This window comes from Eulemur rufifrons, chromosome 8, assembly GCF_041146395.1.
Source record: "Eulemur rufifrons isolate Redbay chromosome 8, OSU_ERuf_1, whole genome shotgun sequence".
NCBI lineage: Eukaryota > Metazoa > Chordata > Mammalia > Primates > Lemuridae > Eulemur > Eulemur rufifrons.
Genome location: NC_090990.1, coordinates 101,910,865 through 101,929,603, shown reverse-complemented (window position 1 = coordinate 101,929,603; position 18,739 = coordinate 101,910,865). Strand labels below are relative to the sequence as shown.

At 51.3% G+C, this 18,739-nt stretch overlaps 2 protein-coding genes across 2 annotated transcripts; one reads left to right on the top strand and one right to left on the bottom strand.

Moving 5' to 3' along the window:
* Positions 1-2,457: 2,457 nt before the first annotated feature.
* S100A9 (S100 calcium binding protein A9) lies at positions 2,458-4,652 on the top strand. The gene is made up of 2 exons (XM_069479230.1): positions 2,458-2,621; positions 4,350-4,652. The coding sequence occupies exons 1-2, from the start codon at positions 2,472-2,474 to the stop codon at positions 4,650-4,652; spliced, it is 453 nt and encodes a 150-aa protein (XP_069335331.1). The 5' UTR covers positions 2,458-2,471.
* A 12,192-nt stretch (positions 4,653-16,844) lies between these two features.
* Positions 16,845-18,377, bottom strand: LOC138389979 (protein S100-A12-like). Its single transcript, XM_069478727.1, has 3 exons — positions 18,321-18,377; positions 17,567-17,724; positions 16,845-17,089 (listed from the first exon to the last, which is right to left on the bottom strand). Exons 2-3 carry the CDS (start codon positions 17,702-17,704, stop codon positions 16,949-16,951), a joined length of 279 nt encoding a protein of 92 aa, XP_069334828.1. The 5' UTR covers positions 17,705-17,724; positions 18,321-18,377; the 3' UTR covers positions 16,845-16,948.
* Positions 18,378-18,739: the final 362 nt, after the last annotated feature.

The window sequence follows — 18,739 nt, the reverse complement described above, 5'->3', positions numbered from 1 at the left end:
CCAATCATGCGTTCCCAGGCTGCGTCTGCGTCGTTCTTTCATTCGTAGATGATTTACTCATTCATTCAATCCTGCATTAGCCAAGCACTTATTAAATACTTGCTGTGTGCTTAGCACTGTGCCAGGCACTGTCCTTAGCCACCAAGAGTTTAAAATGTGATTTGGAAGACAGGATATAAGATAATGTCCCCCTTCTGTATTGTGACTCACCAATTTCTCCCAGCATCTAGTATTAGTGTCTGACACTGGATGCTTAACCAATACTGGTTGCATGAATGAATTGAAAGGTAACTAATAACAATACCTCTTATTTACTGAGCTCTTCCCAAGTTTACATGTGCCATTGCAATCCTCAAAGTAGGTCTTGTTACTAGCCTGTCTTACTGATAAGGAAAATGAGGCACAGAGAAGGTAAGTAAATTGCCTAAGGTCACACAGCCAGTCTGAAATCTTAACCACTACTCCATGTGTTGGCAGTGCCAGGTGGAGGTACTCAGGGCCAAGACTTAGCACACACAGGGCTGCCTCTGGCTTTCAGAGGGCTGAGAAGGCAGGAGGGGCTGGGGCAATGAGGGAGGGCTTCACGGAGGCTGGACAAAAGGACTAGTGAGGATGAAGGGGAGAACCATCTTCTCTGATGGAGGGAGAGGTAGGGACGAGCAAGAGGAAGAGAAGGTGCCCAAAATGGGTCCTTCATGCATGTTTCCTGGGGTGAGGGATCAGATGCCAGCAAGGACACAGGTCATTCAGCAAACAGAAGCAGGTCCCGCGTGCCAAGCCCTGGACTGTGTGCGTGGGAACATACAAACATGAATGACATCCTCCCTTTGAGGGTCTATAGCCAATTATTAGACAGAGGCAATCGTGTAAATAACTTTACTCCAGGAAAGCGAGTGTTGAGAGGCAGAAGGTATGGAAATGATTGTCAGGGAGGAAGAGACTGTATACAAATGGGAAGAACAGAGCAGGCTTCCTGGGAGAGGTTGCATTTGAACTGAGCCATGAGGGGTGGGCAGGATCTCACCCTGTGCTGTGGGGGAAGGGCATTCCTGGGTGGCAAGGTGGGAGGTGGGCCCTGCACACCCACGGGCAAGGGGAGTGAAGGGAGTCCATTCCCAGAGGGCTTTGAGTGCTGGGCAAAGCCATCGCAGCTTTCCCCATAGGCAATAGGGAGTCCCTGGAGGTTGGTAGCAGTGTGGTGACATGTGTCGCCCACCAAGAAGCTGCATAAAAACACCTGTCTTCCAGGTTGTAAGTTCATGGACTCCTCATTGGGAGCAGGATTTGGAAGAGAGACACTGAGAGTTACTAGAAACACATTCGCCCTGAGGTGCTCTTAGTCAGACTGCAAGAGGAAGGTATCATCAGAATCACCCTTAACCAGGAACCAGGATATCTGGGTCCAAATCCTGCTCTGTTGCCAAACAACTATGTGACCTTGCTCAGGTCCTTCTCTGGGTGTCAGTTTCATCATCTACAATGCAAATGAGTTGACCACTTCTGAGAACCCTTCTAACCCCAATGCCCACCCTATGAATCTAAGAACCTCACCCCAACCCCCTCACCTGCCTAAGGGCACTTGTCACAGAGCCAAGCAAGCAGAGGGGGAAGGTTCAGTCCACCCTTGTTGGACTGACAGAAGGGGCAGATGGCCCAAATGGGGGAGGCAGAGTGGGTCAGGCACCCCAGGGGTCCTCAGCCCACCACCAGCTTCTGGCTACCATAGGTGGGACGGTGCCCACACCTCAATGGGGATGGGGGATGAGGGGTGCCAGGGGCGTGGCAGGCTTGCTGGTTTGCTCAGGGACAGTGAGGGCTTGGGGTGGAGGGGAAATGAACTACCCAACCAGCTTCCTCCCCAACCTGCTCCAGGCCAGGGCTGGGAATTTCACAAAAAGGCAGAAGGCACCCTGTGAACATTTCCTGCCCCGCCCCAGCCCCCTTCCTGGCAGCGTTACCACACTGCTCACCTGTGAAGCAATTTTCTGAGAGAGGGCTGAATGCCCCAGCCAGAGGTTGCCTATATATGCTGGGCCTGCACTGCTCTGTCAAACACCCTGTGTAGCTCCTTGGCTTTGGTAAGTGAGCTACCAGCTTCCCTGGGCACAGCCTGCCTGCCAGTTCCTTCTTTTCTCCCCCATTCAACTTCCTTCCAAACTCTCCTCCTGGAAGCCCTCCTTGGTTGCCCCCACCCACCTGAAAGTTTTCTTCCCATTTTCTTAGGTCATGTTCTGCTGGAGCCTGCTGCCCTCAAATGCTTTGCTCTTTGGCTTTCTCCAGATATTCTAAAAATCATTTTTCACATGTATGTGACAGGCCATCTCCCAGTTCAGTTGCGGCAGGTGCTTTCTTTTTATTTTGCGTTTCCCCTTCATCCCTGTGAGCAGCGGTAGGAAACATTAAGGAAGCTTCACAGCGTTTTCTTCTAAGTACCACAACCCTTGCTTCTCAGTTACGCAGAATTCAAGAAGATGGCGAGGGAACAGTCGCAGCTGGAACGCGCCATAGAGACCGTCATCAACACCTTCCACCAGTACTCTGTGCGGTTGGAGCCACGAGACACCCTGAGCCAGAAAGAATTCAAACAGCTGGTGAAAAAAGATCTGCAAAACTTCCTCCAGGTAGGGCCGGACTCTGGTCGGTCTCACGGCAGTTTGGCTTCAGAAGGCAGGATGGGTGCAGTCTGCAGCTGGCTGCAACCAGCCTGCAAAAGCAGCAGGGGGAGCTAAGTTACACGACACGACAGAGTCAAGAAAGTGTTCGACTGAACATCTACTATGTGCCAGGCCCTGTTCTGGGCAGAGGGATGCAGTGGCGAGCAAGGAACCCACCATCCCATGCACGACAAAGTCATTGCTAAATAAAGAGCACAGATAAAGCCCAATGCCAATAAGTGCCTCGAAGAAAATAAGATAGAGTACTGTGGGCGATGTGGCTGGGTGGGGTAGAGGTGGCTAGTTAGGGTAGACAAGAAGGGCCTCTTTGAGGAGGTGACATTTGAGCTGAGACCTGAATGCTGGGACTGGAAGCACCTGAGGACGACACTCAGTGGGAAGCTGGAGGGACTCTAAGCCTCAGGTGGGAACATAGGGTGGAAGATGTGGGGCGTGTAGGGCTTTGCTAATTGTAAGGGTCTATGGTGGAAAATGGATAAATAAATAGCACGTGGAGAGCACCCAGCACAGTGCTGGCACACAGAGCACTCAGTAAAATGTGAGATTTTTTTTCCCCTGATTGGAAAATGGTTAGGCAATTCTAGGAACTTCCAACAGCCTTTTTGTTTTCTTTTCAAAATTGGGGAATGTGGGGAAACAGAGACCTGGACAAAGAAGAGTGGGACACATGGTCCCAGTCTCAGTTCCAGTCCCAGAGCCAGCCATCCCGGGTCGGTCTCCAGGCCCCCTGCTGCCCCTCCCTCCAGCCCAGTAAGGTGGAGGGTCACAGCCATGGGCGGTATTAGGGGCATGGACAGCTAAGCAGGATGCTGGATGGGGTGGACAAGAGAGGGTATGGGCAGGAGGCTGGGTGGCAGCCTTTGCGTGACCCCTACACTTGCCCCCTCGCCTCTGGGACAGCCCCTCCCAGAAGCAAAGTGAGAGGCCAGGAAGGGCGCAGGGCTTGGCGGCCAGGCTGCTCAGGAGCGAGTGCTCCCCCGAGCCGGGCACCCCATAATTCCAGGAGGGACTCAGCTGAGGTGCCCCAGCCAATGGGCAGCAGAGCTAGAACTAGCTGGCACTCTCTGGTGCCCCCCGACCTTCCTACCTCACCTGCCATCTCCCCTTCTACACTTTATCCCCCACTTTGGGGGGTGCTTCCCCGCTGCATTGGTTGGAGTGAGTTTTGCTGAGAGTAACCTCCAGAGGGAGGGCGGGGAAGGGGCTGAGAGGGAGAAGAGTGGGGGGGATGGGGCGGGACCCTAAGTCAGATCTGAGCCTCGCCAATCTCTAAAAACGAACGACCTTCTCTAAGACTTGGTTACCTCAAGTCTTCCCCAAAGAAGACAGCATTCCTACCTGTTACAGTTGGTACAAGGACCAGATGAGGTGACATTTCTAGACTTACTAATCATGTGATCTCAGCCAAGTCCCTTGACCTCAGTTTCCTTGTCTGTAAAACAGAGAGAGTCACAGTGCCCAAGTCCTGCAGCTGCGTGGGGAGAAAACTGGGAAGTGCCGAGCGTGCTCAGCTCCTGCTCCGCCCTGGGCTCTCAGGCCATGGTCGCCTTGAGTGTTTAAGTTGAGCACCAGGGACGAGGCTTCCCTGTGCACTTGCCATCTGGTAGTTCTCTCTGCTCCCGAGTCCCACCTCCAGCCACATGGCCCTAACAGCCCTCTCTCCCCCACCCACAGAAGGAGAAAAAGAATGACAAGGTGATAAACCACATCATGGAGGACCTGGACACAAACACGGACAAGCAGCTGTCCTTTGAGGAGTTCATCGTCCTGATGGCACGACTGACTGAAGCCTCCCACGAGGAGATGCACAAGAATGCCCCCGGTGACGAAGGCCACAGCCATGGGCCAGGCCTCGGGGAGGGTGGCCACGGCCATGGCCACAGCCACGGGCATGGCCACGGCCACAGCCATGGGCCAGGCCTTGGGGAGGGTGGCCACGGCCATGGCCACAGCCACGGGCATGGCCATGGCCACTAATCAGGAGGCCAGGCCACCCTGTACCTGCCCAACCAGAGCCCTGGGAGCTGTTGTGCCAAACTGCCTTGGCTGTGGGGCTGGGTCTGGGAGAAAATAAAGTCCTCTGCCACACCAGCGCTCTGCGTGCTTCTTCCCCTGCCCCATGCTTATCAGTGGCCCAACCCCCTCATTTGGTAAGAATAAAATGAGAGGCAGCAATACATGAGTCTGTGTTGAGCCCCTTGGGCTCACCTCTGACAGTGTCCTCACCTCTTACTTCAGGCCCCACTGCTCATGACCAGGTCACCCTGTCCCTTCTCAGGCCTCCCTGACCATCCTGAAAAAATGGCCTTTGTCACTGCCCTTGTCACTGGCCCTTGTCATTGCAGAATGCAGAAGGGGCTACCCTTTCTCCTCAACATGCCAGCCACCTCCCCTCCCAGCCCGACCCTGCACACTTGTCACCATCCATACAGCCCACTCTCTCCTGATAGACTCCATTGCCCTGGAAGTCTTCCAGAAATGGACCTAGATGCCATGACTGGGGAGGACTGGGGAGGAACACTCGTGCTCCAGTAGTGAAACAAGGACAAACTGAGTGTGTTTACCCTCAAAGTCATTTCTGGATCCAAGAGAGCAATTGGGTCTCTCTTAACAGACGCAGCATCCCAACTGGGGGTGCTGGTGGACATGGGGGTGCTCACACGCTTGGAAGTCTGGGAGTCTAGCCCATGCCCAGGAGCCCCTGGCTGGCCATCGGAGGAAATGAGCTCAGTGACTACCATGAGGAGTCTGTACTCTGGATGCAGAGACCCACTGGGGCCTGAAGATTGTGAGGGCCGCTGTCCTCCCTGCGTTGACTGAGATTCCTTCAGTTCCTTGTCAGTAGCTGAGAGCTCAGCCCACAGGAGCATTTGCTTCTCTGCAAAGCCTGCAGCCAGGCCTGGCCCCAGCTCCCCCAGGGCTGCTGCTGCTGCTGCTCCCCTCCAAGTCCATCCCAGTGACTCCTCTGCTACCTCCCTGCCCTTTGGCCATAAAGTCCCTTTCCCAGGTTACAACCAGCTGGGTGGGGCCTTCCAAAAACCAGAGCCCAGATCAGGGTCCTCTGACACCTGTCCTTTCAGCAGAGAGAAGACTCATAGAAGTAGGATGTGGGGGAGCTGGGGAAAGACTAGCAGTCACCTACTCTCTCTTTGTCAAACAAAAGAACCAAGGCATACCTGGAGAAGAGACCAGTGCAAGGTCACACCGTGGTGGACTTGGTTAAAATAGTACTGCGAGCAAAGGGGCTTGAACCCCATCTGCTCCCCAGTTGGATCTGCCAGCTCCCTCCCCAGCACTGATCTGAGAAGGATCGGAGCTGCTAGGGTCAGATTTCAGCTTCCCCATCACTGTCTGGCTGTGGCTGTGTCCCCAACCTGCTTGTAACAGACTCCTGCTCCAACAGCCCAGGAGGCTCTGCTCTGGGCACAGGGATCTAAGGGTGCTGCTCCCACTCAAGGGCATGAGGGTGTCTCCAGGAACTGTTGCAGGCTGTGAGCATAGGCAGCAGAGTCTAGAAGCCCTCACCAGTCCCTTCTGTGACTGACGTGGGGACCAGACAGCTAGAGACACTCATCTTCTGACAGCTCTTCTGTCCCCATGCTTGCATCCAGGGAGGAGTCACCATCTTCATCCCCTTTGGGAGGCCTGAGACCAGATGTTTCCAGTAGGCTGGGAGGTGCTCCCCCACCTCCTCTATCCACCATTACTTGTCATAGTGTCTGCCTCCCCACCTAGACCATGAACTCCGGAGGGCATAGTCCCTGGCATCTGCCTCAGTCGCTGCTTTATTCCCAGCACCTGGAGTAGTGGCTGGTACACAGTAGGTTCGCAACAAATACTGACGGTATAAATGTTCTAAAATTTCTCACATATTTCATGCTTGTACCCAGGCGAAGGTGTGGGGAAAGGAGGGAGGAGGGGAGTGGGATTAAAACCTGCAAACAGAAGGCTTCTGGATTAGCGTCGTAGAATCCCACCCCTGAAGGTAAGGGGCAGCAAGCTTATGGGAATCTGAAGGCCCCTCCCCAACTTGGTTCAATCAGAACTGTTGGGTTTGAAGAAAGACATTCATTGTGAAAAAAAATTGAAAACTATTGACTTAATTCAACCTGCACCACTCCCACCCTTGAGTAATTCTCCCCAGCATCCCTGCCAAGGGGTTGAACCAACCCTGCCTGAATTCCTCCAGGAAAGGAGGGCTTCCTCCTTTGGCACTGACACTTGGAAAGGCCCTCATTACACTGAGCAAAGAATTGTCTCCTTGTGCCTGCCAGACATTAGTCCTACTTTCCCTCTAATGTCCTTTAGGACACAGAATAAATCTAATCCTGTATCACCCATCGTTCTATCCCTGTATCCACTCCTTTTTTTCTTCAAAATGCTCTCCCTAATCACATCCAGGCTTTCTCCAGCCTCTACACCTCTGCACCAGGAGTTCCCTGCTCCATCGTGGTGTCTCTGGTAAGTCCCTTAGGACCCACAGGCCTCAGAGCCACGAAGACTTCCCCAATCACCCACCCTTCTCAAGAATATAGGGGGTCCTTCCTCCAGGCCCACAGAACTCTCTGGTGCTTCCACCACTGCACTTCAAATATGAAATTGTAACCCCTCATCTGTAGGCGTGAGCCCCTGAAAGCAGGGACTATGGCTGATTTTCCCCGTATCCCAGATCCCAGCAGGGAATAAGCTCTCAGTGAGAATTTATGGACAAACAAGTGAAGGCAGGATGGTCCTAGGACCCTGTGGAGCTAGGACCCTAGGACGCCACGGTTGAAGCAGAAGTGGGTGCTTTGCAGGGAGGGTGCAGGGCTAGTGAGGTGGGTGTGAGGTGGGGTAGCTTTGAGGGCCTGGAGGGGGACATCAGCCTCCTGGCAACCTGGAGTCGGGCAGAGGGCAGAGATACCGAGATACTCTCAGATACCGAGAGTCCTGGCTTTTGCCTTATCTCCCTGCTAACTCAGTCTGAGTGCAGAAGACTGTTCTAGACTCCAAGAGAAGTTCTGACTGCAAGCCACTTTCATAGGGCCCTGTGGGATTTTCTTTAAACATAGTTCAACAGAGCTCATCAAGGTGACTTAATCTCTTCCTTCCATTAGCCCCTTCCATTCTGAAAAGCTCTAGTTCTGTTGAGGGTAGGGGAGCAGGCTTCTTCTCTCAGACAGAGAGCAAGTATGTCAATGCCAGCCAAGTGAGAGCTGGCGGCCACCTCTATGATTGATGGGCCCTTTTGGGAAACACAAACTTTAGGGATTTCCCCAGCATTATAGTGACTAAAGAACCAGGGACAGCGTGTCAGCAGATGACTGTATGCCAATTCCTACAAAGATGAGCTGCCCTCCTGTCTGGGGATGAGCAGTGGAACCTGAACTTCTGGATGCCTTTCTGGGAGGGATGAGGAAGGAGCAGCAGGGGTCTCAGCGGCTGGACTCTGCCCAGATGCTTCACGGTGCTCTGCATGTGCTCCGGGACCCGGGTGGTGTGGGATGGCTCCAGCATTTGGGGGGGACATGAATTCACTTGTCCATGTACTTGTTTATCCACTCATTCACTCGACAGACATTAACTGCAGACTTACTGTGTGTTGGGCACCGTATAGTGCTCTGAGGGTCACCGAGACAAATAAGGGCTGACCGTGTTGTTGAGGAGCTCCCAGGTATGCAGGAGAGACAAGACAGCGCCTCAGGCTGGGCGCGGTGGCTCACGCCTGTAATCCTAGCACTCTGGGAGGCCGAGGCGGGTGGATCGCTCAAGGTCAGGAGTTCGAGACCAGCCTGAGCAAAAGCGAGACCCCGTCTCTACTAAAAATAGAAAGAAATTATCTGAAACTTAAAATAAAAAACAACAACAACAACAAAAAAAAAAGACAGCGCCTCAAATGATTCTAATATGGAAAATGAAAGACCAGGCAGATGGGAAGTTCAGTGGGACTTCGAGGTGGGAATGATGCCCTTCACCGGGGCTGTCTCCCTGGAGAGGTGGGTGTCACAGTGACATCTGAGGCCAGTAGCAGTAGACATCCCAGGATAAACAGGAAGGTGCTTCAGAGAGAGGAGGACAGTGTGTGCAAAGGCCAGGCAGAGGGCACGTGTGGGGTTTGAGCAGGAATGAGGGGGTGTGAGAGGGAGAGGTGGAGATACCGAGGAGAGCAGGGCAGGTCCCGGGCCAGGGAGCTACACTCCGCCCAGTAGAAAGGGGGCAGCAGCAGTGAACGCTTCAGGGTGGGAAATGATATAATCACATTTGCATTTCAGAGAAGTCTCTCTATCTATGGCTTATGGGAGGGATTTGGGGTGGGAGTGAGACCACAGTCATGTGGTTTGTTAGGAGGTTGCCCCAGTAGTGCAGGCAAGAACTACAGAGAGCCTGAAGTGGTGCCTTTCAGAAAAGGTAAATTGAGTCAGAGTCTCAAAGTACCCTAGGCTTCATCTCAATTAGGCAAGGTGCAACCCGCAACCCCTATAGGGTGAAGATCATTTTGTGCTGTTAGCCAAGACCTTGCCAGGAAGAAAGGCCACAGCTTTCGACAGCCCAGTGAGGCAATCTGACACAACCCTGATGTGGGCCCTGCTCGGAAGGAAGCTCCAAAATCCAACCTCAATGCCCTGCCCCCTTCCAGTAGTTGCTTAAAATTTATATTTTAGAAAGCCCTGTGTCATGGATTTTGACATTGCAATTACTGAGGTGGCAACACGATTGAAACAGCTGGTTGCCCAAGTCCTGTTGCCTCTTTAGGCTCCAACCCCAAACAATTCCTCTATCCAAAGACTCTGGTCAGTCCCTCCCTGGACTGGACCCCACTCTCTGTCTTCAGAGATCCCCCAGAGACAAGAGACAGGGAAAGGGAGCCCCATGGGCGAGCGCCTGACCCCCGTCTGAGAACCCCAGGTTTTTCCTTCTCTCCATGCGTTCTCCCATGTTTGCCCAGAGCTGTCACAGGCACACTGTACAGTGACCCGCAGTGAGGCGAGAAGAGGGGGTGGCACCCGCACACAGAGCAGGGGTGGCAGGGTGCCGGCATGCAGCCTGGGGCAGCCAGCCTGGGCTTGGGTCTGCCCCTCTCTCCTCTCCACTGCCTCTGCCCCCATCCTTCCTGTTTGGCCCCCCTCTTTCTCTCTCCACCTTTCCTGCATTCTCTCCTGGAGCTTTGCCTCGCTTGCTGCCTCCATGCTCCTGTTCCGTGTGGTGAGATGCCGTCCTAGGTAGCTGGGGTGCTTTCAGGGAGGGGAATATGCCACTGAGAAGACCGGGGCTCATCTCTAACCAGGGCAGACTCCAAAACACACCATGGTTGGCTCCCGAGTCTTCTCTGATAATGAAAGAGGGAAATAGCTGAAGGGCTTGGGGAACTGGCTGTGGAAAAGAGGAGCAAGAGCCATGACAACAGCCTTCCGATATTGCCGAGGCCTGGGAGAGAAGCCCACGCCATGGCGAGGCCTCCCAAGCTCTCTGCGACGGCTCATCCGCTTCTCCCGTCCCCCAGCACCACCGCGGCACCTCCCTCGCCTTCTATACCAGCTGTTCGTTCCCCCAGCTAGAAAAGGTAGCTCACATCAAAGAAGCCAACATCTGTTCAGCCGCAGCAACTAAACACAGGGGCTGGGTGAGCAAAACACGGAAGGTCCCTGCTCTCCTGGAGCATCCATCCAGGGCAGAGTCAGACAATAAACAAGTCCAGGGATTTAAGTCATGTCAGGTGGCGATGAGTGCCATAGCGAAAGTAAAGGAGGAAAATGTGATAGAGGGACTTCTGGGGGGCAGCCAGGCAAGGCCTTGTTAAGGGAGCAACATGGGAATGGAGGGCTGAGTGACAGGAAACCATCTCCACAAAGATTGTACCCCAGATGCACCGGGGAACCTTTGGAGAGGTTTAATCAGGCAGCTGACGAGACGTGACCTATGTTTGGAAAGTAGATTGGAGCAACCTGGAGCAGGAGCACTGGGCCAGGCAGGAGGCTGCTGCAGGGACTCATCCAGCCTGACCGTGTGGCAATACCGTGCCTGGTCCCCTGCCCTCGAGGAGCCCTCAGTCTCAGTCCAGTGGGCGCAGCTGTTTCGGGAAGGTCCCAGAACAGTATAGAAAATCTGCCCCCCCAAACCGACAGGGAATCGAGAGACCAAAAAATGACTCGGACAAGTCCAGCTTGGTGAGTCAGATGAGTCTCTTAGAGGAAATTTACGAGGGCGAGGGCGTTTGCGCCTGGGCGGCACAGGAATTTTTTTTACGGGAACTTCTTGTTAGCAAAATCTGCATCTGTCCACCCTGCGGCATTATTTTAAATCTCTTTCCAATGAGTAATGTAAGGTTTTTACATTGTGCCTTTGTTTGTTTACAGCGCAACAAATCTCATGGTATGCCATCATCAATGGTTGTTATATAACCTATGTTATGTTAATAGCATTACAATTTTCCATTCAGCAGGGATTTTAGGATTACAATTAGCCAAAGGGCACAACAGGACAGCTGAAGCAGTTCTAAAGCAGTCAGGGCCAGTTTGAGCCGACCATTTCAGGGCAAGAAAGTGCTGAGGCACCCAGGAAAGTGCTGGGCACACACACACATAATTACCTTGATACTCGCCTAGTCTACTTTGTAACAATTTTGCTGAACGCTCCAGGCTAGCACAGGGTTGTTGCACGGAGGGGGAACTTGCATTTTTGCCTCAGCCTCAGACACCCAAATAGGTATTTTCAACACAATGCTACGCTGGGGGCAAAAGATAAGCAAAGGTGGGTGATAAGCACAAGACGCCCTGGACACACAGAGGAGGTGCTTTTTGTCTGTCTTCTGGGCTGGAGTGGAGGCAGAGGTAGAGAGAAAAGTGAAGGAGAGATTGCTTGGATTAATGCCTAAATTGAGTTTTGAAAGGGCAAAGAGTTGCACTCCAGTATGCCCAGAGCTGTGTTGAGCAATGAGAGAAATTAGAGAAGCATAGGAAGTTAGGGCCCCAGAGTCCTTGCCCTCCAAATTTTTACAGTCTAATTTGCTTTCTTTTAACTTTGAAGGCTTCTTATGTTGGCCAAGCCAAAATAACTAGATCTGGCCATCAAGGGCTTCTGGGAGCCATTTCACTGGGTACAGGTCCTTCTCCTGTCCTGATGCTGTCCATGCTGATACGCATGTTGGCTTGGCTTGTGGTGTGCCAGCCTGCCAGAAACATCCTCATGAGGGCAAAGTGCTGCACACATGGCACCCAGATGAGTGTCATTGGCGCCCCATATCGTGCAATAATGCCTTTGCCCAGGTGGCTGTCAGACCAATCGTCCCAGCAGGAGCCGGAGTGGAACAGGCAAGTCAGCTCCTGCTCTTGAGTTGGGCCATGGCATATAAGCAGGAGTGCTACAGCCATAGAAGGGCCCGTATAGCCTGGTGCCCAGGACAGAGTAGACACGAAAATGTCTGTGAATGAAGGGAAGAAAGGGCACTCCAGACAAAGAGAGCAGGAGATGAGAGGAGCAAAATCCAAAAAGTCTGAAAGTTCACAGAAAAATGAAGAACATTTCTGAAGCGGCTGGAAAATGGGGCTCCCAGTGTGGACACAGGTTGTCGGTGAGACTGCAGGGAGGGCAGGGCCAGTCTCTGAGGCCCATGGCTCTAGCAGAGCTCCTGTTCATTTGCTTGTTTCGTGATACCTGCCATAGTCATAGGATGTAGTCCCTGTGTTGTCACGAGGGACTGGAGATCACTGGTCCGCACAGTGCACTAAACATATGAAAAGACGGGGGCTCCGAGAGCGGAAGCCGCCCGCGCACACTCACAGCGCCAAGCGGTTGAGCTGGGAGTCTAACCAAGCTCATTTGATTCCAGGTTGAGGGCTCTTTTCATTGCCCTTAGGTGCCTCTGACTGATGGACTTTGACCAAGGTTAGCAGCCCTTACAATTTTCTAACCATGATTTAAGTTCAGTTTGTGCTTCAGCTGGCTATTTTGAAACTAAATCATGGCTGGTCAATGTTTTCCTAACAGTAAACATGCTGGGTTTTATTCTTGTTAGTTGGCTGTTGGTTTCCTTTAGTAGATTCTAATACTACCATCTATATCAGAAGTGGTCCCAGATATATGTGAATACATCAAGGGAAAGTCCCAGTTTGCAGAACACCAGCTTGGTCTAACTTAAAGAACTTTAAAGAAAGATATTGCATGATTGCCCTTGGTTACTTATCTCATAGTGGCCAACTTCGACTATCCAAGCCACCTCCAGAAATAACCTCAATCTTTGTTTTATAAAATAATCTCTGCTGGCTATGCTGTGGCAGAGGGTGGGTCAGCTGCAATTCTTCCCTCCTGTATTAATTGTTATCCTCCTGTTATTGCTCATGGCTCCTGAGTGCTTGCTCTGCATCAGGTGCTGTGCCAAATGCTTTGCGTGTGTGGGGAGATTGTCTAACCCTCTCACCCACTCTGGGAGAGAGCTGCTATTGTTGTCTCCATTTTATTGATGGGAAAGCTGAGGTTCAAAGATTTTCAATAACCTGTTCAAGGTCTCACAATTAGTAAGACGTAATGCTCAGATTTGAACCTGGAACCCTCATACTCTTGGCTGCTACCCTTTAGCACCCAGGAACCCCCCTTCCCACTGTCCCTCTAAGTGATGCCCTCCTTCTAGACCCGATACAAAGTTCCCCTCCATCCAACTGAGATATCTCAGAATGACACATAAGTGTTCACCTAGTCTAAAACTTTTCAAAATAGTTTTTTAAAATTCTTTTGAATTCGTCAAAAATAAAGCAAACAGAGGCCCAGAGAGGCAAAGTGACTTGCCCAAAGTCACACAATGAGGGAGGGCTTTCCCCGAATGCTCCCTCACTCTCATCCACATTTGGTAATGGACTCCGGCCATTCCAGGACCCCCTTCTCTGGGTCCCAAATTCCTTCCTCTTCTGCTCATCCCCTTCACCCGCTCTTCAGTGTCTCCACCCTGCCCTGGGCACAAGCTCTTGCTTCCTCACAAGATTTCCACACTTCCCTCCTGCCTCGGCTTTGCTCAACTCACAGATGCAGTTGTTTCCTCTGGTGGGGGTCAGCAAACCTCCACACCAGGCCTGGATGGTCAGAACTTGTCACTTGTCACTCATCCTTAATCCCAGCTTCCTACACATCATCTCCACATAGCTTCGTACTAAATAAGCCAAAACCCAAACCTGCCTTCCCCAGTAAAAAGCTCCCCTTCCCACTTTTCCTCACATCTGTCACACGTGAGCTCCAGCACATTATCTAATCCTTCTCAAACTCTTTCTCCAATTCTGCCCTTCTGGCCGGTCCCTACTGCTGAGGAGGCACCAGAGGGAGCAGCTGCTGGAGGGTCGGCCAGAGCCCAAGGCCACGCCCTGGCTGCCTCTTCCGTGGGTGTCTTGACATTCCACTAAATGGATGTGACTCCAAGGGGTGTGGTTGACTTCTGGTTTCATGCTCCCCAACAATCCCAGACTTGACTGAGCAGTTGGTTGGGGGGAGACAGGGGTTGGAAGGCAGGGAGGACCCAGTGACTTCTGCCAATCAGATTGAGTTGGATTTCTCACCAGGGAATATTGACCCTAACACTTGTCCCCTTGGGAGATTATTCCTGCCCTCAAGGCCACGCTTCTTCCCCTGGGACCATTTATAAGGAATCAAACCAACAGCCTTCTTAATTTCCATGCATTCACTCATTTAAGAAATATTTATTCAACACTGTTTCAGTCCCTTTGTTCTACTAGAAGAAAATACCATCGACTGGGTAATTTATAAACAATGGAAATTTATTTCTCACAGTCCTGGAGGCAGGAAAGTCAAGATCAAGGCACTGGAAAGTTCAGTGTCTGCTCTCTGCTTCCAAGATGATGCCTTGTTGCTGCATCCTCCAGAGGGGACAGATGCTGCGTCCTCACCTGGTGAAAGGACAGAAAGGCCAAACTCCCCCCACCCCAAGCCCTTGTATAATATAAGGTACTAACCCATTCATGAGGGTAGAGCCTTCGTGGCCTAATCACCTCCTAAAGGCCCCACATCCTAATACTTGCATTAAGTTTCAATATGAATTGTGGAGGAAACAGAAACAGTCAGACCACAGCAAACACCTACCTTGTGCCAAACACTGCTGATGCTGGCGTTCAGCACCTGCTCACAAGCAGCCTGCTCCACTGGAGGAGATGGATGTTAAACAAACAATCACATCAACGGGTACAGACTCACAGAAGGAGAGAAGAGCGGCATAGTCCTAGGGGTGTGTTTAACAAAGAACCTGGCCTGGGCCGGTGTGCGGAGTCTGGTCAGAGAAGTCTTCCCTCTCCTCACCCTGTGCAGGACAGAGTGCAATACTCTTCTCCCTTGTCCCTTCTCCCTGCTTCTTCCCAATTCTTTTCCACCCCTTCCCTCTTTTAGGGAACCAGAGAAAGTGTTCTTTACTATCCCATGCCAACAGACATTCAAATTCTGCATCATTTCCCTCCTTTCAAAATTCTACCCTAAATTTTATGATCATGTGTCCACTCCTTCAGGTCCCCTAACTGACCCCACTCCACTCCCAAAGCCAGGCCACTCTCCTCTCTCCCACACCTCCTGTGCTGACTTCTGCCAAAGCAAGTGTGACATGGCATGGGGCTTTCTGCGGAAGCAGGTTTCCCCCCACCAGAGTTGAACATCTTAAGGCAGGGGTATGGTCTTTCATCTCCATATCTCCGGCATCCAGCCCAATGTCTTAGGGGAAAACCTTTGGAGCAATCCTTGATTTTTCAATTTCCACCTTCAAAACGTACCTGGAATCTGAGCACCTCTTATCACCACCATCGCCACCACCCTACCCCAGTCCTCCATTCATCCCTCAAGTGACCCAGGGCTGCAGGGCCCCATGTGGTTGCCGTGAGCTACAAGTGACTATTGAGTGCTTGAAATGTGGCCACTGGAAGTGTAAAATATACACTGGATTTCAAAGGCTTAAAAAAAAGAAAAGAATGCAAACTATCTCACTAATAATTTTTATATTGTTGAAGTGGTAACACTTTTGATCTACTAGGTTAATAAAATATATTGTTAAAATTAATTTCCCCGACATTTTCACATATTTTGTAATGTGGCTACTAGTAAATTTTAAATGACATGTGTGGTCCATATTATATTTGTATTGGAAAACACTGCCCTAGGGAGTCTCTCCTTAGCTGGTCTCCCAGCTTGCATTCTTGCCTGCACCCTACAATCTGCTCTCCACAAAAGCAGCCACAGTGATCCTTCAGAAAGCATAATGGAATCACCCTGCTCTGCTCATCAACCTCCCCCTCACTCCTGTGGCTCCTTAGCACATTTGAGATAAAGCCCAAAGTCCTCCCCACATCTGTAAGCCCCGATTACCTGCTTCCTATTACCTGTAGGACCACATCCCCCACCTCACCCCATCTCAGTTACTGTACCCCAGGTACGCTGGCTTCTGTGCTGTTCTTTGGGCAGGTCAGGAATGTGCCCACTTCAGAACCTTGGTCTCTCTCTGCCAGGAATTCTTGGCCCTCAGATATCTGCAAGTCACTCTCCTTCATTTCTTTCAGATGTCTGCTCAAAAATGTACGTTGACTATCCCGTTTAAACCAACGTCCCCCTCCTTCCCCTTCCACCCTAACTGTACTTCTCAACTTCAATTTTCTTCATATCATTTATCTATACCTACCAGTGTATCATATGAGATATATAGATATAGACATAGATATAGATATAGATATAGATATAGATATGTACTTTAGAGACAAGGTCTTACTACGTTGCCCAGACTGGACTGCAGTGGCTATTCACAAGCACAGTCATAGCTCACTGCAACCTCGAACTCCTGGCCTCAAGTGATCCTCCCACTTCGGTCTCCCAGGTAGCTGGGACCTCAGGTATGCACCACTGCTCCCAGCCATGTGATATTTTTATTTGTTTGTCTATTCGTTTATTTTCTATTCCCTCCCCAATAGTATTCAAGCTCTGAGAGGACAAGGACTTTGTACCTTTTGTCTCTGCTACTTAGGGAACATTTGTTAAATGAAAGAATGACTGCATAAATGGTGGGCATTCAGTAAATACTTGCTGAACAAATGAACAAATGGAGCAGGGGCTCTAAAGGTTCTAAATGAGGCCGGCAGACAGCAGGGGTGAGGTGTGATCGCGTTGGGGGGCCATGGGCATGGAAAGAAAAAGGTACACACTGTTGAGAACTTTTCATGAGCACATTTATTGATTCTTACTCCCCTCAGGCAAGGCTGGGTTTGGGGGAGGGAACTTAATGGCCCTCCTTGGGGACATTGCTGGGGGAAAAGCCCTCAGAGAGCTTTCTACTCTTGGTGGATATTCTCGTGGGCAGTCTTTAGCACAGAGGCCACCAGCGTTGTGAATTCAATAAAGTCGACCTGTTGATCTCTATTGGCATCCAGACCGTTGAATATTTTGTCAACAGTCTCTTTGTCTCTGGTATTCTAGAAGAAAGAAATAGCAGAGACCTTGAGCTCATAACCTCCACACAAGACTCTTTCTCAGGCTTCTCATCCCTCAGCACCCAGCTTTGGGGGTGCCCGGGAACGTTAACTCATTAGCCAAAACTGTGTTAGATAATCCAATATGACAAAACAGAGGACGCAACTGTCATGAACCATCCTGGAACCAGCAAGGCTTCACCTGGAAGGTACTCTGCAGCTCGCCTAACCCAGCCCACCCCTGTCCTGCCACTCCTCACTTTACATGTGAGGAAACAGACTCTAGAGATAGGAACTGAGTGGAGCCTTGAGTGATAGAGCGAGTTATTGAGAGAGGGAGGCAGAGGTCTTCCCTGACAGCATGGGAGAGCCTCCTCGGGAGCTCAAACTGGGGCCAACCCCACCCCAGTCCTTGTCCCACCATCCTCCTTCAGGTCTTGCCACTCCCTTCTGTGCGGCGATGAGAGGGGCACCCCCTACCTTGATGGTGTTTGCAAGTTCCTTCAACAACAGCTGCCTCAGCTCCCCCTTAGAGAGCGTGTCAAAATCCCCCGTCCGAACTGAGTATTGGTGGAAGACATTGATGATTCCCTCCATGTGCTCTTCAAGCTTACTCATCTTCTCAGCCTCACGTTAACCTTCAAAGAGACAAGGGAGGACTTGCAGCAGTCTTTCCCCCACCCCTCAGCATCCACTCTCCCCTCTCTTTATGCATCAAGGGCTTGGAGAAAGCACATCCTCCATGGCTGCTTTGTGGTCTCTCTGCTCCGTGTTGATCCACGGTGAATTTTTCATTTGTGGATAGGATGGGGAAGAGAAAATCACATACTACTGCCTAAAGTCTAAAAGAATCATCCTCAATTTCCCATGGTGTTCCATACCACCTCATCCACCTGGGAGGATAATTTGGAGGGTATTGTTCACTCAAGCTCACCTGGGAAGGGTTCTGTGGTGAGCCAGGCTTTGCTTTGCTTTCCTCAGTCAATGGTACTTTGGCCACATGTCCCTTACAAATGGTCCCACCCGACCTCTGCTTAGCCATCCCTAAGTCCTGAGGCTGCATCTACCAAGCACAGCAAGGGCTGGTCTACTTGGGTCCAAAATGCAATGTCAGCCCAGAGGTGCTCAGGCAGGTGGAGGGTTGTGGCTTCCAACACCCCGCGATTGCAATGAGACCACCTACAATTACCACCCTGTAGACCACTGAGGACCCAGCCACGTAAAGGACACTTACCTTTCAATGCACAGGAATGTGGAGCTATAGCAAGAAGCCAGCACTGGTGAAGTGCACTGAGCCAAGGAGGTTTTTATAAGCCAGTCCAGGCTCCACATTCGACCGTGGGTGAAGACATCTCTCTGATTCATCATGAGGCAATTGCTAGACGGCGCTTTGTTGCTCAAGAGAAGCCTCAAACCTGTGGCTTTGACTGAAACAGGTGTTCGGTTGCACCCACCCTGAATCTCACCTTCCTGTTCAACCTTAAAAAAAAAAGCCCCCACCACACCCACACACCTTCCTGTCCAACCTGAAACAAAAGCTCCTGCCCCACCCACCCACACATGGGTGCCCTGCACATTTCTCAGCCCTGAGCCAGGGTCCCACCTTCAGGTTTAGCTTCACTCTCTACTCCCTAATAAAAGCCTAAGAAAACA

Excerpts from the sequence above, each read along its gene's own strand:
- S100A9 (XM_069479230.1), top strand. The coding sequence starts at position 2,472 with ATGGCGAGGGAACAGTCGCAGCTGGAACGCGCCATAGAGACCGTCATC. Across the intron at positions 2,622-4,349 it reads ATCTGCAAAACTTCCTCCAG|AAGGAGAAAAAGAATGACAA; the intron begins GTAGGGCCGGAC and ends CCCCACCCACAG.
- LOC138389979 (XM_069478727.1), bottom strand. The coding sequence starts at position 17,704 with ATGAGTAAGCTTGAAGAGCACATGGAGGGAATCATCAATGTCTTCCAC. Across the intron at positions 17,090-17,566 it reads AACTTGCAAACACCATCAAG|AATACCAGAGACAAAGAGAC; the intron begins GTAGGGGGTGCC and ends TCTTTCTTCTAG.